Raw genomic sequence first — 27873 nt, forward strand, 5'->3', positions numbered from 1 at the left:
ATTTAGAAGAAAAAGATTGTTACCACCATTAAAACTATTACAAGCTTTATTACATAAAACAAAACTAAAACTAAACTACAAGAGAAGGAATGAATGCTCTCATTTTCCAATTTACCACCTATGAGAGTATTATCTCTTCCATCCCACGTGAAGCCACCTCCCACATTAAATTCCATCCTATCTAAAACTAAATGAAGACAAAATGATCACTATTATAAGAATCCAAAGTCAAGTCTTGCTAATTAATGAGATGCAAGGTGTCATGTGGTGCTAATTAATTAGATGTAAGGTGTCATGTGGTGCCAATTATTGATTTGACTTGTGAGCTTGACTTGGGACATGATGACTCATCCAATCTTGTGGGCCCGCAAAGTGGGTCCACGTGCTGCGTCCAGTGGCAAGTCCGTCTTTTGGCATTTTTATAACTTCCCGCCTTTGCATAGAGTTTGATTCTCCATTAGGAGAGCGTGATTTTCCAAGATTGCCTCTTGTTCCACATCGTGCATTGCTTGACGTTCTTGGAAATCTAAAAGGCTTTTGATAATGATTTCCTGGCGTGCGTGTAGTTCTCACATTCCTTGGTGAAGAAAATGAATGCCTTCCATAGGCCGGATTAAAAATGTTTTGCATGACATTTTCATCAAAGAAATGTTCAGAGTATGAGTTTTGGTCTTGTTGTTTATCTGTCAGAGTATCTGGAGTCCAAAAACCAGCGGCGCATTCTGTGTGAATTATAGTAAAGCCCGCTTTTTGAAGAGGTATTTCTGGATAAACAACAGATAACCCCAACGTATCATAATTTTCGTGACTAGAGTATGTAGAGGTGCTAACCGTTTTTTATGCCTGGTGATCGAGTTCCAGAGATATTGGATTATGCAAAAGTCATTATTATGATTATGCATAATCCAAAGTAGGTGGAGTTGAGGTTTTGTCACTTCAGATGATAATGATGTACCTGCCACATTGTGTCCTAACCAGTGGAGCACAGCTCGTTGATTCTGTTTCAAGGAGTGTTGAAGAACAACGTGATGTCTATTTCCGATTTCGCCACGAGATATAGTGGCCTGTAATATTTGTTTGACGGTATCAAATAATAGTGACTCTTGAATATGGAACTCTGGGTTATTCATTAGAATTTGAAGTATGTCGGAGATAATGTCCCTAGTCAATTCAAATCGTTACCCATGGGCATGGAAATAGAATTTACCATGTTCATGTCTACTAAATTTGTAGAGCATCAAAACCAATTCTCTGGAATAAGCATCTTTCGAATGATATAGAAGAGGCATCCATCCTCGACGTACAATTTCTGTGTCAAAATATGGAGAAAACAGGCCTTCATCAAAAAAATTCAAATAATTTTTCTCGGGCACTATCGTTCTTTGTTGATCCATTTGAAAGTATGAGTGAGGGAAGGATAGTGAAGAATACGTAAAATGAAGATGGCTGAAAAGAAGATATTTATGGCCAATATATGAGCCTATACGAATTAGGATGCCAAATTGCCAACTGTAGTTAGATCCAAAATTAATATGTGGAAGACACAAGTGAAACATGTGTTGTTTTTACACATAAATATGTAATAGCAACTATGGGTATCCATAGTAAGTCTTTTCATGTCAGATTCCCAAAACAATTACTGAGGGGTTCACAATGTTAGAAAATATGGAGGAAGGTTTTACATGGCAGTTTGACCAACACATATTTTCTATCTTGAGTTGTCAAATAGGGTATTGAAAATAACGTCCCTAAGACTGTTACTGAGGTATGCATGTAAAGAGATAGAACGTATGGAGGTGAAGTATCCCCAATATAGTTAGACCTACAGGTAAATTCTGAATTGATGTAACAAACCTCAATAATGATAGATGGATATAATGATCGAGCTGCGTGAGTGACATGTGTTAAGCCTACCATGTAGCGTGCACGACTTTTTAAGAACAAAATGAGTTGAGATTAATTTATTTTTGTGATTTATTGATTTTTTTTATTTGTTTTGTTTTTATGATTTTTTTATGTTTATGATAAGATAAAAAAACAACTAATACATACAAATATTAAATAGGGCACTTCTCCATTTAATACTTAAACCGTACAAATGTGTGAGAATTATCTAACATACCACACTAATATACAAAAACATTAAAGAAAAGGAAAGATGGACGTTATATAGATCTACACATGTTGAAGGATGTTATCCATAACTAACAATAGGATAAAGATAAACACCGTTATCAGGAAGACCATGAATGCATCATCACGTTGCTCCTTTTGAATTTCTCGATCGGATCCATTATGTTGAAAATGAGGAGAGGTGGTGAAGATTAATTTGTGGAAAGTGAGAGAATGGGATAAGTGAAGTATGGGGAGGAGGGTCGAGTTTTATAACAAAAAATCTGACCGTTTGGGGGGAAGTGTGCAAAATAGAGTTGTTGGGCCTAGTGGAGAATCTATCAGTTGGGTGTATTATTTATGGACCAGTCCATTGGACTCGATTATTAGGCCCAACTTGTAATACTTGACATGTTTGGGATTCTCGAAAAACTTAAAACGCAGAATCCCGATTCATTTCAACTCCAAATTTGACAAATGAGCTACCAAAATTATCAGCATGAAAAATGACATTTCATGGGAAATGGCGCCGCTGCCATTCTAAAGACCCAAGGAACATTGTGTACAAACTGGAATTGCTCCAAGGGGAAACCCCCCACTCTTATTCCTTTCCTTCGTTTCATTTTCTTTCGTTTTTCATCGTTTTCTTTTAAATTTCTCGCGTTTTGGTACTGATCCGAGATTTGATTTTTCGTGGCACCTTACAAGAACCAAAAGTTAGGACCTGGAACCTAATCTATAAACTGATCTAAGACTTCTGTGAAAAAATTGGTCGACTGTACACGATTCCTGCGCGTGGGCGATACCTGACTCGCGTCCACCAACACTAACTCGCGTCCGCCAGTTGATGTTCTCTATACTTGCTAGTTTTTCAGCAGTAACACCTACTGGTCTTTCTAATTCCATAAAAGGGCCTAAGTTTTTGCAACTGTAACAGCTACTTCACAATTCATTTTGGTGATTCAGGACGTCTACGGGTTGAAACGACTGTTTCATTTTCTTAGACGGACGTGCAGGACGCTTACAGGTTCTAATATTAAAATTATTATTGTATGCTTCCCATGTGTTCTATATTATGTCGTAGGTAATGGACTATTATTTACGTATTAGGTAAGAAATTTGTATGAATCATGTGAATACGCCTGTTAATATATATGTATGCGGTTAAGTGATTATGAATTACATATTAATGTATATATACATGCCCGTGGTACTATGTTGCATGGTTATATTTATCTATACGTATAAGTGACTTTTGTGCATGTTTCGTATCTATATAAGTATGAGTAACCGGTATTGTTTAATAACTTGATTTTGTCATGAAAGAGGAAAACATTCCAATGAGGGTTAAAATCTGAGTTGGGTAAGTTGTTTCTAAACCCTGCGGGGTGAAGCTGCTCTCTATATGACATTTGCAATCTCAATGAGTATTGACGAAATCGAATTATTATGCAAAACACGAGTAGTATATTACTCTATATATAATACACTGCATGTTTAGTTTTACGTATCTGTTACGTCTTTGCCTATTAGTATATATGCGTGTACGTATAGTATCTTTGCATGCTACCGTATCTAGATACATATGAGTAATTACAATTTGTCTGTAAGTGTAGATATACGTATACGTAATATATATCTACATATTAGGTTACATATACATATTACTGATGTGTATTTGCCTATACGTATCGAAGAATTTATTGATGATACAACCTTGCCTATTAGTATTTCTATACGTATAAGTAGAATATCTTCACATGCTAATGTATCTAGTATTGTATGAGTAAGTTATATTTGCATGATTAGACTTCAATTCTATATGTATGAGTCGCATTTCCATGATTGCATGATTTTACTTTACCCCTTGCATAAATTTTAATTAACTAAAAAAAGAAAGAAAGAAGGGACCTTGCATAAATTTTAAATAATAATGATAATAATATTAATATGTAGTGGCTTTATCCCTTGCATAAATTTTAACTAATAATAATAAAAAAAAAACTAAAAAACTAAAAAAATCCCATAAATCTTAATCATATTATAACGGTGTCTAGGAAACTTTAAAGATTGAGATTACTTAATTAGAGTCGTGCTTGCACGGAAATCCTCCCTCATATCTTTTTTGTGACCTGGCTGTTGATTTATGCACACGTATTCCTAGCTTCACTACTATATTAGCAGCATCTTAGGCCTACATTGTTCAATTCTAAAGCTTAAGAAAATAATAGAATTCAAGTAATAAGAAGTTTCTTTTGAGCATCAAATCTAATTTTATGCTTGCATGAGATTACGGTCTGGTACTAATAAAAAATTTGAACATACTTATCATAGAAGAAAGTACGATAAGCATTTGTGTAAGTTCTCACCTCAAAATAATTCCTCATCTATTAATAACAATCATCAAGATCCCTTGCTGCCATTACATTCATTCGTTATGACTGACAAAACTCCACCAGTTGAGAAGCCCCTTTCGGACATCTATACTACATTACAGGAAGGACCTTCTTCCTGCATCAAACTCGAGGATATTGCTGGCAATTTTGAATCCCGCCTAACCTTTTTAGGTTATTACCTGTTTATCTTGGTCTCGACCATGAGAAACTGTTCAATCACCTCCGTAGGATTCAGCAAGTAGCCACAACATTTCACCATCCAGCGGTCTCTACCGAACAAATCTTGCTTCGACTATTTCCTTTCACTTTAGCTGATAAAGCATCAGTTTGGCTAGCAGGACAACAACCACAATCCATAGAAACATGAAATAAACTTGTACTACAATTTTATACTCATAAGAAAACTACTGAAATGCTTCAGAAAATCCAATTCTTTCGTCAAAATTCTCATGAATCCTTTACGAAAGCATGGAGTCGATTTACGGATCTTCTTTTAGAATGTCCTCATCATCAGCTCGACACCGCTATCCTTGTTCGTTCATTCTTTAATGGAGTTTCCGATCATCAAAAAGAAACTTTTGATATAATGAATGGCGGTTGCTTCATGGACAAAGGAGCCACTGAAGCATATACTTTTCTTGAAAAACAAGCAACAAGATGTACACATTGGTGTAACATTGATTCTTCTAGGTAGGTCATCTAAAGACACTGTTACAAAAGCTACATCTATTTCTATTTTTGATCCCTAATTAAAACCCGATCCCGGATTAAAAAAGCTACATCTATTTTTAGAAAACCCGATCCTCACTAAAAAGTAGATGAATCCCCTAAAAAGTAGATGCCTAGAGTTCAAGTAAACGATCAACTCCCACAACAGGTCATGAATGTTAACACCTCCCCGTGTGTTCTTTGTCTCAGTCCAGACCATCCTGATGCCTATTGTCCTTTGTTATATGCCCCCCCTACTCAACCATCGGAGGAGGCATGTGCATTTAACATTCCTAATGCACCTTGGAGACAACATCCGAATTTTGCTTGGCGCCCGAATAACCAACAGATGGCTCCTCCAGGTTTCGCCAATCCACCTGTTCAACCACCCAACAACTTTATTCCATACCGCCAAGGAAATCATCAGCAATACCAACAAAGTCAAAATCAGTTTCAAAGTAATTCCAATGCTAACTACCAAAACAACCGTAGCCTTGTTCCAGCTAATCCAAGTTCTGGCTATAATCAACAACTTCTCAGCAATAATCGTGAACTAGTCCCCGTTGGTAGACAACCTATGCCACTTCCTCATCGATGGGACAAGCGAGACTTTCTTCACTTACATGAACCAACAATCCCAAATCCTAACGTCTATCCAACAATCACTTCAACAATTAACGCAAGAAAAGAGTCAAAAGGCGTGTTTCCTGGCCAAACAGTTCCAAACCCTAAGCGAACACTACCTCTGAACTCACCAATGCACCTGGTACAAATGCTCCAAACCAAGGTGAGGTGAATGCAATAACTACTCTTCATTTTGGCAAAACCGTTGACAATCAAATCCGTATGCCAGATGATCAAACAAAGGTAATCGGAGGTTCCAATGAATCTGCTTCCGATAATGAACCTACGATGGAAACACCAAGTTCAACAAAGTCACCATCTAAAAAATTGGGAAACAAGCAAGCGGATCCTTATGCCAAATTCTGCCCTAAGGCACTGTTTTCTGCCCGTTTGGCAAAGAATAAGTTTGACAAAAATTTTGATGAAATTCGAGAAACTTTTAAGAATTTAACAATCAACTTATCTTTTCTTGATGCCTTAAAACAATTGCCAAAACATGCAAAATTTCTGAAAGATATGTGAACAACAAAAAGGAGAACAAAAGTTCCTCAACAAGCATTCCTTACCGAACAGTTTCCGTCCATCACCGAATACAATGGTATAGTCAAATACAAGGACCCTGGTAGACCAACAGTCCCATGCACATTAGGTGACAAATATACGGCTATTGCACTACATACTAGTCTTAGGAGCTAGTGTGAACTTACTTTCTTATTACTTATTCAAACAACTAGGTCTACATGAGCTTAAATCTACCACGATGACTCTACAGTTAGTTGATCGTTCCATTAAGTATCCAAAAGGCATTGTGGAAAATGTTCTTATAAAAGTCCAAGACTTTTTCTATCTCGTCGATTTTATCATTTTGGATACAGAAGTTCCCTGTGACTCCATTCCTATCATATTAGGGCGTCCGTTCCTAGCAACTACTAATGCTCTCATAAACTGTAGGGATGGTTCCATGACCATGTCCTTTGGAAATCTTTCGATCGAGGTTAATGTGTTCAAGTTGATGAAACAAATTTCAGAGAATGACAATGATGGTAAGGTTAACCTGGTTGACACCCTTGTACAAGAATATTTAATACACTCTTTTCCGAATAATGAAGTACACCAATTTCTTTAATTTGGTGATTCTGAATTTGATATTGATGATTATTCACAGGATGTAAACGCGTTATTAGAGTCAATACCACTATTTGACCCTACTACCGTCCTATCAAGCGACTTGAACGAATATCAATCTGTTTTTATGGAAGACGACTTTCCTCAAGAATATTTAATACCCATGTTTAGAACTGCAATATCGTTTGATCCTCGACAACGGTGCCATTTGATATTAGTATTTTTGTGGGCTTTAGAATTGGTTGGAATTCTATATCCGTTTCATACCAAAATTCAAGTACCTTACTCACGTTCTTTATTTGTATTGTTAAAGTAAGGGTTTCGTTCCACTTAAAGTCTAGGACAACATACAAATTGATTATGCTCTTTAGGAAACTAGTGAGAAATGATTTTTTTTTTATGATTTCATTATACTAAAACTACTTAGCTTGCTTTTAGATTTTTAAACTGATGTTACATAAACTTGCACACTAAAAGAAATGTGTGGAGAGTTAATTCCACTCATGTGAAGACTAACCTCTATTGCTTGACTCTAGTTTATTGCATCTTTAATCTTTCTAGAATTCATAGACAAATCCTAATGAAGATTATATTTTTAATCCTTAACAATATCACTCATCTCTGAGATCATATTGCTAGCATGAGAAACAAAGCAATGACTTATCTCTAAGTTCTCACCTTAATTCCTAACTAGACTCTACACCAGCTACCATTTTGGGGTAGGATATAAGGTCCAGTTTATTGTCCTAAATAACTTAACTAGAAAATCAATACAAAAGTGGTTCCTCACATGAGCATCATTAACCCTCCACAAAGGGAGGGTTTAGCTCATGATCATAGGATTACAATGATCATATAATATGTTTTTATGGTATTATAAAAGTGATAGAAGAAGAATAAAGAAGAACTAATTAACTTTACCTTAAGGAATGTAGATTTATTTAGAAGAAAAAGATTGTTACCACCATTAAAACTGTTATAAGTTTTATTACATAAAACAAAACTACAACTAAACTACAAAACAAGGAATGAATGCTCTCATTTTCCAATTTACCACCTATGAGAGCATTCTCTCTTCCATTCCACGTGAAGCCACCTCCCACATTAAATTCATCCTATCTAAAACTAAATGAAGACAAAATAATCACTATTATAAGTATCCAAAGTCAAGTCTTGCTAATTAATGAGATGCAAGTTGTCATGTGGTGCTAATTAATTAGATGCAAGGTGTCATGTGGTGCCAATTATTGATTTGACTTGGGACATGATGACTCGTCCAATCTTGTGGGCCCATAAAGTGGGTCCACGTACTGCATCCAGTGGCGGGTCCGTCTTTTGACATTTTTATAACTTCCCGCCTTTGCATAGAGTTTGTCGCAGTGATCATCTGAGCAGCTCACTTGCCGAATTCGGAGTCCTGGTTCAAGAGATATGAGCTTTGAAAGTTTGATGCTTCTGTGCACGTAATCCGATTTCTGAATTGATTCTATCCTATTTGAGTCTTTGAGCTTTAGTCCAGCTTTGATGGGCTTCACATGGGCTTAATTGGAAACCTTTATGTATACTCATTATTCTGTGTTTAAGTACTGGCTTTATCATCATTTTTACGTTGGTTGCACAAATTGGTAAAAGCACGAAAATACGATTATTTCATGATTATTAAGCACATAATTAACCAAAATGTTACGTCTCTACGGGGTTTTATAATAGAGTTTTGGGTGCTTATCAGACCTCTTTGCATAGATGATCGATAACATTTGTATATGTATTATATTAGGTTTTGTATTAGGTTGAAAACATGTTTTAGATTTGTTTTTCACACAAATAGTTTTTGCATTGCACAAGTGATCGAGTTAAAAAATTAAACCAACGGTTTTTTGATGGTAACTTATACTTTTTTACCATATATAGATGGCATAGGTTTTACATTTCACAACAACTCATATATGAAGCATGGAACTTTCTTCAATGAACACTGACTTGGTAGTAATAGACAACGTAATATTCATGTTACAGTAGAGTTGACAGTGTAACATCCATGTTGCAGTACAGTTTCCAATGCAACATCCATGTTGCAACATGTGGGAGTTGATAGTGGTTATTGCAGTAGTAATAGACAGTGTAACATCCATGTTGCAGTAGAGTTGCTGGTGCAACATCGATATTGCAATGAGAGTTCACAGTGCAACATCAATGTTGCAATGAGATATTAGACAAGAACCATGGATGTGACTTATCTTTTTCAGGACCCATCTCTTTGAGAGAACACTTCTCTATATTTGGACTGATATTCTAACAATACATAAATTTCACCAAATACTAAAATAGTTAATTTGACATTTAGCATCCGGTGAACACCTGATAAACGATATTACAAAAATAATACTATATACGTATATAAAAGAATCTTGGTGGATTTGAACCACCACCCTCTTGAGATTCTTCTCCCAAACACTCTACTTTTTTGAGCTAAAGATCCATTCTTTTTATGTTAACTTCATCGCGACAATAAATACTTATAGTACATTTGAATCAAACGTAATAAGTGCATTTTCTATTGTATATAGCCATTAAGTTATTTAACATTCATATATGAGTACATGTAATCTCAATTATTTGATGTCAATGTAACAGTGCAACATTCATGCATATTGCAGTAGAGGTGACAATGCAACATCCATCTTGCAGTGGTAATTGATAGTGCAACATCTATGGTGCAGTAGAGATGACAATGCATCATCCATGTTGCAGTGATAATTGACAGTACAACATCCATATTGCAGTAGAGGTGACAATGCAACATCCATATTGCAGTGGTAATTAACAGTGCATGCAACATTCATATTGCAGTAGAGTTACTAGTGCAACATCCATATTGCAGTGGTTGTTGGAATGCTAATTGACTGTGTTACATCCATGTTGCAGTGATAATTGACAATGTAACATCCATATTGCATGTTGCAGTGGGAGTTGACAGTTGAAAACAACATGTAAAATCAAACGACAAGCATCAATAATTAAGTTTCATGTTCATCTGAGCAAGAAGCAAATTCATTCAACCAAAATACAAAATAAAACTGAAATTAAACATATATATATATAAAGATTTTTAAATTTAGTTTCTCACATTTGTAGTAATTAGTTGTCTTTTGTTTCGAGTAGATATCGATTTTTTTTTGCACAAAATCGGCAGAATAGTCATTAATTTTGAATTTTGAATTTCCATGGTGCACTTTTCAATTCAATTTGGGAGAACTAGGGTTTGTTATTTTTTTTGTTTTCGATCTATTTAGATTTCTATTTGGAGAAGATGGAGTGAGGGACAAATTTGTAATATTACCAAAAAAAATTAACTTGGTGGGCTTTTGACATAATTATAAAGAGCAAGTCTATATGTTTTTTATCCACCACGGGCATCAACGAAATTAGTGAGAATTATAGAAATGGAGCGGAAACAAACTTATTGAGCCCGATCCTATTTTAGTGGGTAATTGTTTAAGGTTTGTAAGAGAGAAATGGCAACAGAATCAGACGGAGAGGAAGAAGGAAAATTAATTGGCAATGGAAATCAATCTCTAACAGTAGCTGAAGAGCTTCGTGAAATGGCTAAAAATGCAGCTTGGAGTGTCAGTTCTTGCAAGACTGGTAACGGCGTTCAATTCCTTCGCGACGATAACCTCGACACCTTCTGGCAGTTAGTTTAACACCCAATTATTATTTATTAGTGTTTATTAAGTGGTTTGCTATATATTTATATTTTGGTTAATTAATCAGGTCAGATGGTGCTCAACCTCATTTAGTCAACATTCAGTTCCAGAAAAAAGTCAAGTTACAAGTAATGATAATAATATTAATTTACTTAAATTACCCTTTACTTCCATTCATATTCCTTACACGTATTTTTTCTTTTTTTTTAGTTAGTTGTACTATATGTGGATTTCAAGCTAGATGAGAGTTACACACCCAGTAAAATCTCGGTTCGGGCGGGAGATGGGTTTCATAATTTGAAGGTGAATTTAAACAAGTTTGTTTCTGTTATGTTTTTGAAACAGTATAATTCATTTCTTTTTGTTTTTTTTATTCCTAATGTGAGGTGAAATTTGTTTTTTTAAGGAGATAAAATGTGTAGAGCTGGTGAAACCTGTGGGGTGGATTTATATATCGTTGTCTGGAACTGATCCACGGTAAGGCATTTCTTTGAGCATATATTTTATTTTTCACTAGTTGAAATGCACTAGTATTGAGTTTTGATTTGGTAGAGCTAGATTGAAATTCAGCAGTATGGAAATGCCAATGACCTCTTTGAATTGAAACCTAAACTTATGATAAGAGCATAACAAACGGTCAAAATATGGTGGGAACTGGGGAGTATGTATATTCATATGATCAACAAATAAGATTAGTTTGGTCCAGTATTGGCTTTAGAGCTCTCTCCGGCTGGCAGGGATTTAGACGCATAAATAGAAGGGAAGCAGTGGCCAGAGAAACATAATCATTTGGAGAGCCAGGAGAGGGCGTAGAAGACGCAGTTACCGGTACTTGCACTCCTGCCGAGGGGCGGTCAGGGAAAGCTGTTGAGTAGATACCAGCCGCTTCTGAGCTCGCCCATCTGGTTCGCCTTTGGTTCTGCGGTTCGTTGATCCAGTGGTTTGCATACGCACCTGCAATAGAACGCGGTTGACTGGGTGGGAACCAATCGATCTGATCCATCGAAAGAAAGGGCATGACCATTACGAGTTAGTAGCCCCTCTAAGGGATTCCTTCCTGTTCCAGCTACTGCAGTTGCATATCCCGACTCTAGCACTTTAAGCATTCCGATATTGCTTTCTATCTTCCGGGGGTCAATCCTCTTTGGTTTGGCCCTTTCAGTCGATAAGCTCCCACTTCCCCTTCTGTAAAAAGGCTAGGGCCCTTTTCCTAGGACTTGAGACACAGGTACACGATCTCAAGCCTTTGATGGGCGTACGTTCTTGGAAGCGTTTAAGGTACCCCACTTGCTTGATCTTAATCCCAAGAAGCTTTTCAAAGTCTCTCATCCACCAAGCCGCGCTCAAACTGAAGATGTGGGCTCAAGCAAGGGTGCACGTGCTGACCGAAGATGGACTACTTGTCTTTCTATCCGCCGCATTGGTGATTTAGTTCGAGTTGCATCTGAGAGACGACGGCAACAAGAAAAACCAGGAGTTCTTCCTTTTGAATGGAGTGAAAGCACCCGATTTCTATACAGAATACGTTTTTTGTACTAAGAAAACACTTGGATTCATCCTACCTACAGAGTCTTATAGGCATTGGCTCTAGGTTCTTCCCCTGGAAAACAGAATGATTCAAGAAAAGCCGAAAGCAAATCATACATATTTCCGGAAGTCAACACACATTGGTTCTACGCGTATTATGGCCAAGAACACGGGTTTTTTACCTTTCATGCACAATCTCAAGTTAGAGTCCTAAAACTACAGATTTCACTAAGGAGAAATGGGCAATAGAAATCAGAAACTTGAAATTACAAGACCAGAACACCCTTTCTTCTCTTCCCTCGCTTTCTTTGCAATAGCCCGTTCGGTCCCCTTTCCTAAGGGTACCTCACTTCTTCAGCTACACACATTGTACTCATTGAGCGATGGGCTTCGTAGTGCGCAGGCTGTTTCCGAAACTCAAGCTTCAATTAGATTAAGGCTATTTGGCATTGAGAGATTGCATTGAGAAGATCAGTCAATTCATCTGGTCTCTTCCCTGTATCTAGCCCAGCCAGGTCGATTCCTCCTTTATTGCATAAAGGGCTGACCAAGGACAATCACGGAAGACAAACCCCAGACGCTAACTATGGACCTAGCTTACTTTCCAGCCTTGCCAGCTTATCCTTGATTGACTGCTGACACTTCCGCTAACTACAGCCCCGTTTCTCATACGGCTGTTCAAACAGTAGCCTTTCGTAGGACGAATCTAGCTTCAAGTTCAAACAGGTGAAACCTAAAGGCTACCTTCTTGCGAAGGCCAGTACCTTTTCAGTTGAACCCTAAGTAAGGGCAGACAGAAAAGAATTCAACAAGCAACGGTACCCCATGAGACTAAAGTACCCGGGAAGAAAAGATAGGTGGAGTGGAGAACAGAAGTTGAATGTACCGCACCGCCAGTTCCTATAGGCTAGCCCTTGACTAAATTCTATTCGGTCTGGAATGGCTGGCAAACAGGTAGGCTAGGAAGAATGCGGAAGAGGGGAAGGCGTCTACTGGCAGTAGGCCCGGGGACAGAAGACAAGACTGAATATCAGAGGGAGGAGCAAAATTGCTCTTACCCGCGCGTACTAGATCCCCCGCCCGAATACCCCCGACTGAGATTCGCTCTCGGACAAATGGGAGAGGCGAGTCAAGTTACCAATCCCGTGGAGGCAAGTTAGACTGTGGAAGCTGAGCACCAATCGGTGTAATGCTCTTCCATTCAACTCGTTCAACACAAACCGGGCCGGGAAGTGATGTCTCATCCGGTTGAGTGGTCTCAAGAACTGCTTTCTTATCTAAAGAAAACGGTTTCTTCCTTCAATGCTACATCTCAAGTTAGACTCCTAAACCTACAGATTTAGATAAGGAAAAATGGGCATCTAGCTCGTTTAGGGCTTTTCTCTTCCTGTTGTCAGTCTCTGGCAGCTTGGGCAGCACCGCAGCAACCCACCCCGGTGCAGTTTCCCAAGCTTCTATTCAGACAGGAAAGCTAGCTCTCTCACCCGCTAGCTCTCTCACTCATTTTGACTTTCAAACAAACTAATTAGATCTTAACCCTGATCAGAGTTGATAGCTGCAGGCCTTAAAGGAAACTGCTACTCGTGTACAAACAAGAGTTCCCTTTCTTTGCTCGAGAGCCTTCGATCCCCAACTCAAAGCTCACAAAAGATGCAAAATAAAGAAATTTTCATTTTCCACTTAACATGAGTTTCATACAGTTAGACCTAAACGACATTCATTAGAACATAGAAATGATCTTTTCCTAAAGAGCTTACCCGGAGATTGACTCTGAAAGGAGAATCCGTAAACAACCCTTGGCTTGTGCCTCAGTAATGGAATTCTTCCTGAACCTGGGGAAAGTAGAAGGACCATGTCTTCTTTAGTTGGAGAACTAGCTTGAGCGTCTTTAATTCAGAATTAGCGGCCCTTGCTTGAGTACCCTAACTCTGGAAATCATGAACCTACAGAAGACTAGAAGTTTGTTTTCCATTCACAAGAGAGCTTGCTTGTAGATTCTTTCTTGAAGGAAGGAGCTAACGAGTGGCTTAGCTGACAACTGCTTTAATTCAGGAAAGCTAAGATTCCACTGAAGAAGTACCTGCATCGGTTTAGCAGCCCTTACTCGCTGACTTCCAATGTGTGTAGCTTCTTTTTTCACTAAATGAATTTCTACTAAATCAAAATGGCCATAGAAAGGGTATCTCGGGCTACAGCTAGTATCAGAGCGAATATCACTCTTAGGTATTTCTATACCTTGCTTCCACTCCCTTACCAAAGATGGGCTTAGAAGTGGATTTACCTTGGGCAACCAGTTGCTAGTCATGTTCCTATTTTGAGTGCCGGGTTAAGAGTCTATCCGAAAGCCCAAATTTGAAAGCTGACATTGAACTCAGAAAAAAGCTACTCTGATTTGAAATATGCATTTGCTTAACACACCTATATTGACTCTCTGAGCTGCTTCTTATCCAACATTTATTCTTATGCCTAATAGTTCATAAGTCAAGTACGGAAAGTGAAAGAAAAGCCGAAGGCGAATCTTCAAGAACTCATGCATATTTCCGGAAGTCAAAACACATTGGTTCACTCGGTCACAGCCTCTCAATGTATTCCTTCCTTCGCCTTTTTGGTGCTATGGAAGGAATACTTGGAGTCAGTTCCCTCATTCGCTAGAATAGATTGACTAAAGAAAGCCCGTTCGGTCCCCTTTTTGAAGGGGACCTCTCTAGATGGAATGTAATTGCGTAGAGTGATCATAGAACACTTTTGAACATTGAAGGATAAGCTCTGTTTGCTGAGATTTGCATGTCATAGCCCCACAAGGGCGAGTCTCACGAGCTAGTAGCAAGCTAGAAGCAGCAGATGCTTCCTTTTCTACAACGGTAGCAGTATGGAAGGCATGGTTGCCTTAATATGTGATTTATACTTCCGGTTCTTAAGTACGAGAAGGCTATGATTGAAGTAAGGCCCATGGACATGGGGAGCGACCTCTGTTGCTCAGGATATTTATTTTATTTCTTCAAATTTGGATGGCTGTAAAACTTTATATATCAATAGATCCTTAAATATTGTAGCTCATAGTCTAGCATCTAGGGGAGGTCGAGCACCTCCGTTCTTTTGTTTGGATTGAGCTTCGGCAAAATCCCTGATTGACCTTTGTAAGTGTTAGTCCCATTGAGGGAATCCCTCCATTTCTGTGGGGGTGATTCCCTTTTTGCTTATAAAAAATAAAAAAAAGGCCCATGGACATGCGGACGACCAAACTTCGTGAACTTCAGATCGAAATGGCTACAGCCTGCGGAAATGGTGGCACTCCTCGACGAGCATCGAACCCAGAAGTTCACTGCCTGTGTACTGTGACGTTAAACCCATACCCCTAAACATTGGCAAGTGATCGATAATGATTCCTACTGGTTTCTTTATCCCTTACTTGCCAGGACTAGGCTTGTGTGGAACTCAGATTGTTGCATATATTCCGGTAAAGCAATCCGGATTATGCCATATTTCAAATCTCCATACAAGCCTAGGGGGAGGGGAAATAGAGCAGGGACTGGCCCTCCTGCACGGGGTCCAAAAGAACATCTATCATATTATATTCTCTTCTAAAGAGCTAGGCATATTCTCTATTGTGATTTATGGTATATATGAAAATCTCAATCTGCTCGAATGATGCCCTGGAGAGTAGTCTGCTTCACTTACTCTCATAACCTCGGTTCCATTCTCTTCAACCTACATTACAAACTGGGGCCCCTCCAGTCTATTATTCCTTGCATCATGGGTAAGACAACTCCGCTTTTTCACAGAAATAGGTGGGGCTCACCGCACTCTCCACCCCCTCATTTTGGAAGTAAACAAAAAAATGGAATTCGCAAAAAGAAGGGATCGCAAACAAGCAACTAAGCTAATGTAATGGCATCCATGATAGATTCATTCACTGAAGCGATTGACCGAACGCTTTTTTTTTCTATTTTTCCTTAAACCGAAGAAGGCCTGTTGAAATACCTCGCTAGATTGTGGATTATCCCGTTGTGAGTTAAGAAAAGCCTCTTTCGGCCTTGTATAGGTCTTTTCAAAAGCTAGTGGCCATCAAATCCTCTTTTAAGCAAGGGGAAGCTCTCGTGTGGTTTCCTTGTCAGTGCTGTTGTTTGCCAGCGTGAGTAGCTGTTACCGGTGTGTTAGTTCGGAGTAAACTCCTCCTTTTGCGTTCCGGTGTGTTAAGGGTTTAGGTGCGACTAGTTGCCCCAGTCAGTTGGACCAAAACATATAAGGATTGGCAGATCGATTCATAGAGAGGCAGGTATCTCCGTAGTATAGAGGGATTGACATCCTTTCATTTAGTGCTCGCTCCGGTACACTCTTGGGTTGGATATACAGATTGAAAACAAGGATTTCAGACAGCATAAAAGACTCCCTTGAGAAGACCGATCTTCAAGCTGAGAATCATAACTCTAGCCTCATTTCTGGCCAGTGATAAACCCTCGTTTTTATGGTAGAAAGATGCCCTGTATCCAAATATTCATCTGTAGCAGAATCAGCTGAAACAAGAGACGCATTGGCATCCAAAGAAGCAAGGGTGAGCTAAAACCCTGCATTCCATAATGACATAAAAATAAGACTCTAAGGGTTTTCGGGCTTAGCATCCGAACAAAGACACGACCTGTATTCTTTTTTGTTTCTGGTTAGTATTTTGTTTTTTCGGAATCAGAGGAGCAGCGAAAGGGGCACCTATTTGCATCTGAAAAGCGGTAGAGTCCTCCCCTTGCTTTCGGGTTATGAAAAGACTCTAACCTCACCATCTTAAAATCCGAAGAAAAGTATACCATATCGAACGAAGACCGATAGATTCCATATACAGGATTGAGCACTGCTTTCGACAGCTACATTTCCACCAATTGATACAGGACCTTTGGCTTAACACCCGAAATGCTTTACCAAAGGGAAGTAGGTTTGAAAAGGCTTGTCCTGTCTGGCCCAAATCAGCTTCATCACTAGTTGCAATAATGAATGCTAATGGCCTACAATAAAGCATTTTATCATGCATGATAAAATGCATGATAAAATGGTTTTTCCTACTTAGTGAGCATTTATCTGTAAGAACTTAATTCCTAGCAATGCAATAATGGATAGTTGCAACTCTGTAAAGTCAAATTGAATCCGGTAAATCTTTTCGTACATAGAGTCGTATGGGTTGATATGTATGACATCAATTTTTTTATATATTGCATCACTTTGATTCCTTTGATTCTTGCTCGAGCCGGATGATGAAAAATTATCATGTCCGGTTCCTTTGGGGGATGGATCTATAAGAATTCACCTATCCCAATAGCAAAGAAACCTGACTTGAACGATCCTGTATTAAGAGCTAAATTGGCAAAAGGGATGGATCATAATTATTACGGCAAACCAGCATGGCCCAACGATCTTTTATATATTTTTCCAGTAGTAATTTTAGGAACTATTGCATGTAACGTAGGTTTAGCGGGTCTAGAGCCGTTAGTGATTGGTGAACCGGTAGATCCATTTGCAACCCCTTTGGAAATATTACCCGAAAGGTACTTCTTCCCCCGTATTTCAAGTACTTCGTACAATACCCAATAAGTTATTGGGGGTTCTTTTAATGGTTTCAGTACCAGCAGGATTATTAACCGTACACTTTTTGGAGAATGTTAATAAATTCCAAAACCCGTTCCACCGTCCAGTAGCTATACAACCGTCTTTTTGATTGGTACTGTAGTAGCCCTTTGGTTGGGTATTGGAGCAACATTACTTATTGATAAATCTCTAACTTTAGGTCTTTTTCAAGTTGATTCCATCCTAAAATAAAATACCACAACTTATGTTATCTAGATACATCTATTCCCTTTAATTATGGATCTATTCTGAATATACGATATACGGATCGTGTTGAAGATTAAAAACTCAATTTTTTCTTTATAAAAAAAGATGAAACCATTCCAATGGATTTAAAAGTTATTCTAGTTATTCTTAGGTAAATCAATTACAAAATGTTTTTGAAGAATGTCCAATATCTGTCTTACATCTTCTATGCGAAAATGTTCAATTTTCATAAGATCTTCTTGACTCTTATTCAAAAAGTCTACTAATGTATGTATATTGGACCTTTTTAGGGAATTATAGGTCCTCGAAGGCAATAATTCTGATTGGTCAATAAAAATACATTTCAATTCCATTTATTTTTTGTTTTTTCTTAGTTTATCCAATTCATCATGAAAAGTAAAAAGGGGTAAAATAACCCTATTTGGATTGCCCTCTAAATTTGTCTTGCTCTAGACTACATGTGGAAAAGGAATAAATCAATGAATAAAATTACGGGAAGCTTCATAAAGTGCGTCTTTAGGAGTTAAACTTCCACTTGTCCATATTTTGAGAAAAAGTATCTCTTGTTTTTCATTCCCATAAGAATGAATATTATGATTTGCATTTCAAATAGGCATGAATACAACATCTATAGGATAATTTCCTTTTTGAGCCTTATTTGGTGTTTTCATACGAATCTGCGATATCTTTGGATTTGTAATCCAATACACAAATCAATTGGTTCTGTGTATATACACAATACACAAATCAATTGGTTCCTTTCGATTTGTAATCCAATACACAAATATACTCGATAGCGTTTTTCAAAACGCTATCTATCGCCATGCTATGCTTTTTAAGATAGCGTTTGTGCTATAAAAATGATAGCATTTGTGTTCGAAAATGCTCTGAAAATGATAGCGTTTGTGTTCGAAAACGCTATGAAAATGATAGCGTTTTTTATAGCGTTTGTTAAGAATGCAATAAATTTCTTAGCGTTTCTGCCTCAAAACGATAGCAATTCTTTCATGCTATTAAACTTCTATAGCGTTGGGAAAATGTTATTGTTTTTGTTAATATAAAATTAGAAAATTCAAATGTATATTAAAATTTTTAAATTAGTGAATGAAAAAAGAATTGGATCCAGATGGATTTGAACCATCAACCTCTCAATTATTTGAGGGCTCTTCCATTTTGAGCTTATGGATCCATTGTATCACACAAAATGTCATTATACTTGATGAAACACAGGAATGCATAATATTAATGTAAAGAAGTGAAAATCCTATATATGCAAACCTTAAGGTCCCAACTAAGTCAATACCAGCCATATCGTCTTTCAACAGACCAATTAGAGAACAATTAAGTAAAAGATTTTTAAGAAAATGAATGGTATTACTAAACAAATTACTTGGACTGTAAATCAAGCAACATACACATTTAAACAACACACTCATCATTATCAAAAAAATATTGCCAACAATTCATTAACTTTACAACGAGTAAGAGAAAAACCATCAGAAGTAACTCCTTTCCTTCGAACCTAAGAATGGTTAAGTGAATGACAACAATGAGCAAAGCTTCTAGCTGCCTACACAAGACCAAGTTTTGTGAAAATGGTCTATTAGTCACTCTAAGAGCACAAAGCAACAAGACGGAAATGCATAGAATAAGCCTGGATACCAACATTCAGTACTATATAGTATCTACAAATAAAAGTACCACAAAATTTGGAAAAATAATATCAGGAGCAAAGTAACATTCAAAATTTGGTCTAAGGGAGCCTCAAAACAGAACTTCAAATTCATTTGCCACTAGTTTATATCTTGGTACTTGGCTATTTGCTCAACAATAAAACAAGACATAAGTTACTAATTTAGTTAAGAAAAGTTTAAGTACGAGATCACTTATGATATGGTAGCAGCTACAATGTCTTGTTCTTGAGCACTGTAATCGAGAAAAATGATGTTATCCTACAAGAAGAACATGAAAATAATGGAATGACAAAAACAACTGTAAGAAAAACTTGTAATAACAATAAAAAGAAGAAATAGCATGCAAAAATAGTAAAAAAGCAACGTAGATTAATATTGACTCTGAAGATAAAGCTAAACGACAACATGGAAGAAGCCTTAACTACTTCCTTCCTATATCTTACTTGTTTAATCATCTTCCACTTATGTGTGGTTGTTTCTTTGAATATGCCCAAATTTGTAGCACTAGGATGCAACACACAACTACTATGTAGATGTGTCTAAGCAAAAGTAGTAAACAACAGCTAAAATATTGAAAAAACAGTTCACAACTTCGTGAAGTTCACTAACTGTATCAGTATATACCATAGGCATGAATGTGTTTCAGAACTATATGTCAATATAAATTACAAAAGAAAATGATAAAACTTGGGTAGTCAAGCTTATAAAGCTAAAGGTCTTCCACTGGTCTACTTGTTAAGTACTTAACTAGAGAAGCAGTCCAAGGGCATACCAAAGTGGGTTAGTACCAGCTGGATTCTCACTTATGACAAATGAAACCAACAAAGGTACATATTCTTATGTAAAAGTTACAAAACAGAGGAAAGAGAATCATGGAAAACATACTAAAGAGAAAACTAAACTAACAAGTCATGTAAAACAAAGACAATCACCAAGTTCTCTTATGTGTCCTCCTGGTTGATAAGCTCCTTATTGCTCTCCCATATATTTCCTAGCTGATTTATAAGCGTCCTTGACTTATAACTATCAATTGTGGGTACTGAAAATATTGACTCCTACGACAACCCTTGAAATTCACTATATTCTATCTGTGTTCCAGCAAATGACCGACAAAACCAAGTAAACAGCAGCCCAAAGTAATTTTTCCTTTGTCTAATAACAACCTAATCATTGCCGTACGAAGGCAATTGTCTTGTAAGCGTATCCCCAGGCCAAAACCATTATTTAGAACCTAGGCAAACCAAGTAAAGCTTCGTATACAATACATGCAAGCTACAGTCCCAAATTCAACATGAGCATTTGACTAGTTAAAGTCCTACACAATCCATCAAGTAAATCCTATGTTAGGATCTGCTCCATGGACAGCCTCATCACTACCTTTCGAATACACAATCAACTAAGAAAGAGAAATACTACTAAGGACTTGTACTGTGAATTCACAACTTGCATGGCCATGCTTAGTCTTTTTTTTTCCCGATAACCACCACCGTAACATGGCCATACTTAGTCAACACCTACAATGAGGAGGCTTTGTGCATGCCCTGATACACATTTGTTTAATTAAAAAGGTAACCAAGCTTAAAGAATGACTAGTTGAATCAACATCCAAGGAATTAAAATTCAAGGGAAAAAAAAATGAGAAGTGAAGGTGAAATACCTTGTGAAATGTGAAACATCATTGACAAGCAGCAACATTTTGGGTCACACACGATTCTTCTTTTGTATCCTAAAAGTAAACTAAAATGTTAGAAGTATAGTACTGCGGACTTCATTTAAACCCATCTTCTACATCTAAACTACTTCCATTGGAAAATGTGTTAAATTAATCTGAAAGAGAGAAGGGTTAACATCCAACCTAATCGACAGTTAACATCAAAAGAATCAATCATGTAAGAGGTAATATAAGTAAAACTGAAAAACACCTCATAAACAACAACCATAAGGAACTGATAAAATCATGAGAGTCGTGCTTGGGATTTCAGACCTCTACTAAGCCATATGAATTCTGCACTTAACACTGAATCCGACCATGAATAAAGAGTGTTTATTTACAAAGAAGGAACTGTCGAACTACAAGCAAGTTAAGCTATTTAAAAACTAATCAGAATAAAAAACTAATCTGTACTTACACAGTTACACTAACTTCGGTATACTGGTCTGTTTCACTAGCTTGTTTAAGTTTGGATGTAGTATCTTTCACCAACCATCCAATATGTAACCTCGTCTTCTGTCTGCCAGGAAAACAACACCAATTATTCAAAGTACATTTGGAAAGATGAAACAGGGCAGAGCTATTTACTTCTTCATATATAACTAAACTAGTACAATATGAACAATTTCACAAAATTTCAAACACATAAAGTTATAGTTATACCAATTGATGCAAAAAATTTAATGAAATTTTTGAAACATTAAAAATGGGAAAGAAATAAAAATGATGATGAAGACTTACAACTTGTCGTGAAGCTCGGGGGTGTCTTTAGGAGTACCAAGAGTATTAGCGAGGTGTTGAATTGGAAAGTGGAAACAGTGGTGTTTATTTGAAACACACCCGAAAACAAGTATCTTCACTTTTCTTGTAGCAGCAAACTCGATTCGGTGGTGTTCCAACTTCAAATCTCATGAACAATCGGAGTTCCTTTCTCTGATTTTGTTTCTAGGGATTTCTATTTTTTTTTCACCAAGTTCATGGGTTATATCCTCCGCTGAATCTGTCACATGTGTGCAGTTTAAGTGCCCAGTTTACCCACGTGTTAAGTTGAGATAGTGTTTAGAAGAATTTTGGGACACCAAATGTGGAAAACGTACCAGCCTACCAGGTAAGGATAGCGCTAGCTTTAGCAAGTGCAATGCCTATTTTTAGCATAGCGTTTTTTTACAAATGCAATTAAATAAAAGCTATCTTTGCCCATTTTTGTAGTAGTACCTCTCCTGTAATTCCACTCCCTTGCAGCACTGAAACAATAATGGATTCATATTGTTGACGCCCTTCATGATCACATGCATCCTCTCCAGCAGATTCGGTTGTATCAATTTCCAGCCTCTTCCTAAATCTCTCTAATGAACCAACCCCAAATTTCTTCATTAGAGCAGTCTTAATGATGTCTAAGTCACTGTCCTCATTGCTTGATGGTGCTTGTTGATCAGAATCATCTTGTGTATCACAAACCCTAGTTGGTGTTCTAGGGTTTTCAGCCTCATTTTGCCCTAAAACGTGAACAGTGTTATTTTTTTCCAATAACTTTTGGTAAAGTTACAGAGGTACCCCTACGAAAGTAAATCATTTTGCCACCTTATTTCTATTTTCTTATGTTAGATACATGTTTCGTGATGAACAGAGTACAGATCTTGAATATTGATGCTTCTTTATGTTTTGATTTGTTTCAGTTTGTACCAAATTCTTGTTACACCTATTTTGGCAGAATTTGTTGATATTTTACTAGCTCTCTTTTACTGATCATTGTATTGTGTGTGCAATGTTTTCTGAAATATGTGTTTGCAACTATCTGTTGTAGAGAAGTTTTCGTGAACACCTTTATGCTGCAAATTGCTGTTATTTCCAACCACCTTAATGGAAGGGATACCCATCTTCGCCAGATCAAAATTTATGGACCTCGACCGTAAGTCAAGGTCCTCAAACTAGTTGTTTATAGTAATAGCAATGTCCTTTCCAAAAGTCATCTCATGTTACTTTGATGCTTTCGTACAGGAACCCTGTTCCCTGCCAACCATTTCAATTTACATCTAAGGAGTTCATTACTTATTCCATTTTGAGGTAAAAAGTATGGAAGTTGCTCATAGAATTGAAAGTGCAATGTACGGCTAAAAGTCGATGACAAGTTAGTCTGAGAAAACCCATGGTAATTGTTTAAAATCCTTCTAATATTACTTTACTGCATTATCTTCAATCATTTCATTTAATGGTTTTTAAAGTATATAATTTTGTTGAAACTTTGACTCTATCCTGTACAAACATGATGAGCAGCACTGCCAGTACTGGGTCTAAGCTTTTTAAACGTATGTCGAGAGACAATCTTAAGATGTTTCCCATCTGAACCAAACTAGAGTTGTATAGAGTCATTACTATTAATGCTAATCTTTGATCGAGTCATTTAAATACCTTAACAATTGATTTGCGCCTCCATTTCATACACTTTCACAAGGTTTCCGTATAGCATTTTACAGAAACTGTCATTCGTTTTACAACATGAAGAAGAATTATTAGATCATTGTATGGCTTTGTGCAACTTAATGGGAACCAAAAAAGCATGTTGTTTGAAAATCTAATGGTTTGCACTTTGCAATACTTCTAGCTGAAGTCCTTTAAGTGTTTTTCATAAGTGGGATTGCAAACTAGAAAGTAGGTTTACAAAATAAGGTTACATCATTGGAAGTTGTAAGACTGAGGTAGAGGTAATATATTTCCTCATTGTAATAAAGCGACCTATGTTGATTTGGAGGATCATCTGATAATTTATTCCTCATTTATTATGCTTGGGGTGTCAAAGTGGCTGTTAGGAAGATTAGTCATAAGTTACAACTCTTTAAGTACCAGTTGTATCTGTGCTTTAAAATATCTCTAATAAAACGTAAGCTTGTTATGGAATGGCATTATTGCCGAAGTTGTCCTATCAAGTGCTTGAAAATCTGAAGGTTATGTATTTCTTACTCAATTTCCACTCGACGGTATTTATAAATCTTTTTGTGACTTGTTGGTCTTCAGATCACTAGTGTGCCGATTTATAAATCCTAAGTTGCCCTATCTGGTGCTTGAAAATCTGAAGGTTGTGTATTGCTTACTCGATTTCCACTTGACGCTATTTATAAATCTTTTTGCGACTTGTTTTTGGCTTGTTGGTCTTCGGACCACTATTGTGCCGATTTACTGTGTCTAACTGCAGTTCATTCTTAATCATAAAAATATCAGCATGAATTTGAAGATAATATGGTTTCACATATAGTAAGGTTGTGTCGTATTTTTCTAATTTATTAGAGATGCATGTTGTATATAACTTTAATAAGAGCCGGTTTTTGTTGCCTTATTTAGTGCTTGAAACTACTGAATGATTCACTCTTTGATGTATTGCTTTTACTATTTGAAAATGTTACAACTTAGAAGACTCGTTAATATATATCACCAAACCCTTGAAACTTGCAAGAAGTAAGCTGAAGTCACCACATTATTTTCTGGATTGTCTTCTTCGCAAACTGAATCCTCATGAAAACAATCTGATGTAGCCATGTAGGTGTAGTTAAAATGCAGGTAATACTAAGGTCCAGGAGGATTTAAACAGTTCCCTTAGTCATGATATGTGTTGGTGTAATGGAAGTTCAAAAGATGAAGCTACAGGGAGGCTTTGGCCTTTGGGAACTTAAAATGATGTTGTAGCCTACAATTATCCTACATAAATAAGTTGTACTTGGCACGCATAAATAAGTTGCTTTTCCTCTACCGTCAAAACTATCGTACTATACTCTGCATTTTAGCGTAGATATGTGAATTTCAAGACCATAAACGCATGAACTAGTAAACCGAGATTGGCAAACCAAATTTAAAGAAAAACACAGATGTTGTTTTTAAAAGAAGAGTGCGCACATGCCAAAAATATTTCTATAGATCAAATGTAGTAATAACTTAGAAGTTATAATAAATTGTGAAAATAAACTAAACTATCAGCATCAGAGTCGGTGAATATTTGATGTCCTGTAATATCAAAGCCTCTTCCCACTCCCAGGGTATCTGGGTATGTTTTCGTCTGTGTGCGGTTACAGGCTTCAGCCCAGAATGGTGTCTGCCGGTTCCGAAATGGGAATGAAATCTGATGCGGGTACAAGAAATGGCAGCAGCAAATCCCGCCTGGGTAATGGTGTCATCGGCAAATCGGCAATCCAGTTTATTTGGCCTGGGGCCCAACAAAATGCTCTTAAGTTTTGCTGATCGAGTGGCATGCATTTTATTCAACTCCAAAGATTCTGGCGTTTTGTTTCCAAAGTATTCCTTTGGTAGTCGTCCTCCAGAAATTCATAGGAATTTGCGGCTAATCCAGGCATTAGCAAATCTACTGCTTCTATATCGAAACAAGGAAAACAACATCGAACTTACTGCCACATATACAAGGCTTCCCACAATGGAAAACATCTGGCTGTGAGCCTGTGAGTAAGCTATTAGAATGGAGGATCAACAGAGAAACAAGAAAATTGACTGAGTGATAGAAAGAAAACTTATATCTGTATTACGCTCTAATAGAAAAAACGAGCACTCTTGATTTGGTGCCATGTTTTCTTTCCGCTTCCAAACTGTTAAGCAAAGTTGTAATAATCAACTACAGAGCATCATTTCCTATGAAAATCATACAAGTGTCCATAGTTTTGAGTTACACCGGCGAATGACCATAAGGGGGTTGCTAGTGGCCCAGCAACAAGCGGACTTAGACTCCTTAAAATGCTACCTCAACTACGTTCATGGACCTTGGGTTGTCCTTAACTAAGTTAAAAGACCACAAAAAGATGACTATAGTTTTTACATGGGAAAAGAGCCTCATACTGCTTCCACGTACGTAGAACACTTCTACTTATTTGATTGTATTAGATTTGAATTGAAACCTAAACTATGATAAGAGCACAAGCAACGGTCAAAATATGGTGGGAATTGGGAAGCATGTATATTCACATGATCCACAAATAAAATTAGTTTAAGGCCAAACAGTGCGGAAAAAAACTCTTTACGGTGAGAGGAAAACATAAGCCTAGCAATTTTCTTTCCCCCTCCTCCTCCTTCTCTCTTCCTTTCTTAATCATATCACACCTGTTTTTTATCCTTTTTTCCTTTCTTGTTCTATATCTCTCTCTTGAACTCCCCCTCTATCATCCTGGTTATTTTTCCAGATCTGCCTTCCTCTAGGTATGGTTTTTCAAATATGAGTATTCCGGATCTTGAATTCATTCATGATGAATCTTAAGAGAAAGAACTCTGTTGTCTTCATCTCCAGATGGAATCCATGTGGAAAATAGACAAGTTCCCAGATGAGATATGTCTGGACTCCATTAATGATAGGGAGAAAAAACTTTGGGAGAAATCGCTGATTGGTAAGCTTTTTACGTCTAGAAAGTTTGATGAAGTTAATATTAAAAATGAGTTAGTAAAGTCCTGGAACACAAATTCAAAAATCTCGATTACTTTCCTTTCTAAGGGGTTATTCAAATTTTGGTTTGAAGATGAACATGTGATGAGATTTGTTCTTGAAAATGGCCCTTGGTCTGTCCATGGTTTTATTATGTCTCTCAAGCAATGAATTCCTGATAATCCCACAAATAACTACAGATTTAAGGAGTTTAGATCATGGATTCAGATTTTTGGTCTCCCTCTTGAAAGATCTACTTGGGAGAATATTCATAAGATTGGTTCTACATTAGGGTTAGTGGTGGCTATTGATTCTGTTGGTGGTTCTGATGATGGGAATTCCTTCTCTCGAGTTTAAGTCATGTAAACGGAGGATGGTAAGTAATGCTATGGTAAATCTCCATGAAAACAAGTCCATTCAGATTTTCTTCAAATATGAAAAACTTCCGGTGTTTTGTTATTGTTGTGGGATGATTGGGCAGGATTATAAGGTGTAAAGATTTTATAAATCATCATCTGTTCTTTAAAACTGGGATTAAAAAACCCCCTGTTGCTTCTGTTCTTCCTTTTTCAAATCGGATTAGAGCTGTTTCTTTTAAATTTGGGATTGGTATACAGTCCAGAAAAGTTTTAGAATGGGATCCTAAGGCGGAGAGGATGAATAAATCTATTCTTATGGATTTTAAGATGCAAACAAATAATAGGAAAGGTAATTTGGATCCCTCTGTTGTTCTTTCTTCGGAAGCTTCTGGGTTTTCTGAGGCAGTCTTGGTGGAGAAGATGACGGTAACAGAGATAGGTGCTTTGCTGTTCATAGTTAACGATATTCCCCCCAATATGGATGTTTCTTTCTCTAAGGAAGCAGCTAGTGATTGTCAAGTGAGTGCGCCCAAGCTGAGATAATGACATGTGGCACTTTGCCTGTTTCTGGATTGGGCCTGAAGAGTGATTGTATGGATTCTGTTCCTGGATTTGCAATTTTAGGTTTGGATAATATGGGTTCTGGGCTCAACTCGGACCAGTTGGATAAGGGGCTTAATGAG

At 37.2% G+C, this 27873-nt stretch overlaps 1 protein-coding gene across 6 annotated transcripts; it reads left to right on the forward strand.

The window, feature by feature from the left end:
• Positions 1-10003: 10003 nt before the first annotated feature.
• On the forward strand, positions 10004-26087 carry APC10 (anaphase promoting complex 10). 6 transcript variants are annotated; one of them, XR_015207022.1, is made up of 7 exons: positions 10296-10659; positions 10740-10800; positions 10883-10975; positions 11079-11149; positions 23226-23330; positions 23420-23570; positions 25446-26087. XR_015207022.1 is itself a non-coding variant. In XM_086581559.1 (6 exons), exons 1-6 carry the CDS (start codon positions 10481-10483, stop codon positions 23487-23489), a joined length of 579 nt encoding a protein of 192 aa, XP_086437685.1. In that variant the 5' UTR covers positions 10004-10480; the 3' UTR covers positions 23490-23661. The 6 variants fall into 6 exon arrangements, 1 of the variants encoding a protein (XP_086437685.1); XR_015207021.1 differs by lacking the exon at positions 25446-26087 and adding an exon at positions 24949-25179; XR_015207019.1 differs by lacking the exon at positions 25446-26087 and adding an exon at positions 24957-25179.
• The last annotated feature ends 1786 nt before the right edge of the window (positions 26088-27873 follow it).

This window comes from Coptis chinensis, chromosome 8, assembly GCF_015680905.1.
Source record: "Coptis chinensis isolate HL-2020 chromosome 8, ASM1568090v1, whole genome shotgun sequence".
Classification (NCBI taxonomy): Eukaryota; Viridiplantae; Streptophyta; class Magnoliopsida; order Ranunculales; family Ranunculaceae; genus Coptis; species Coptis chinensis.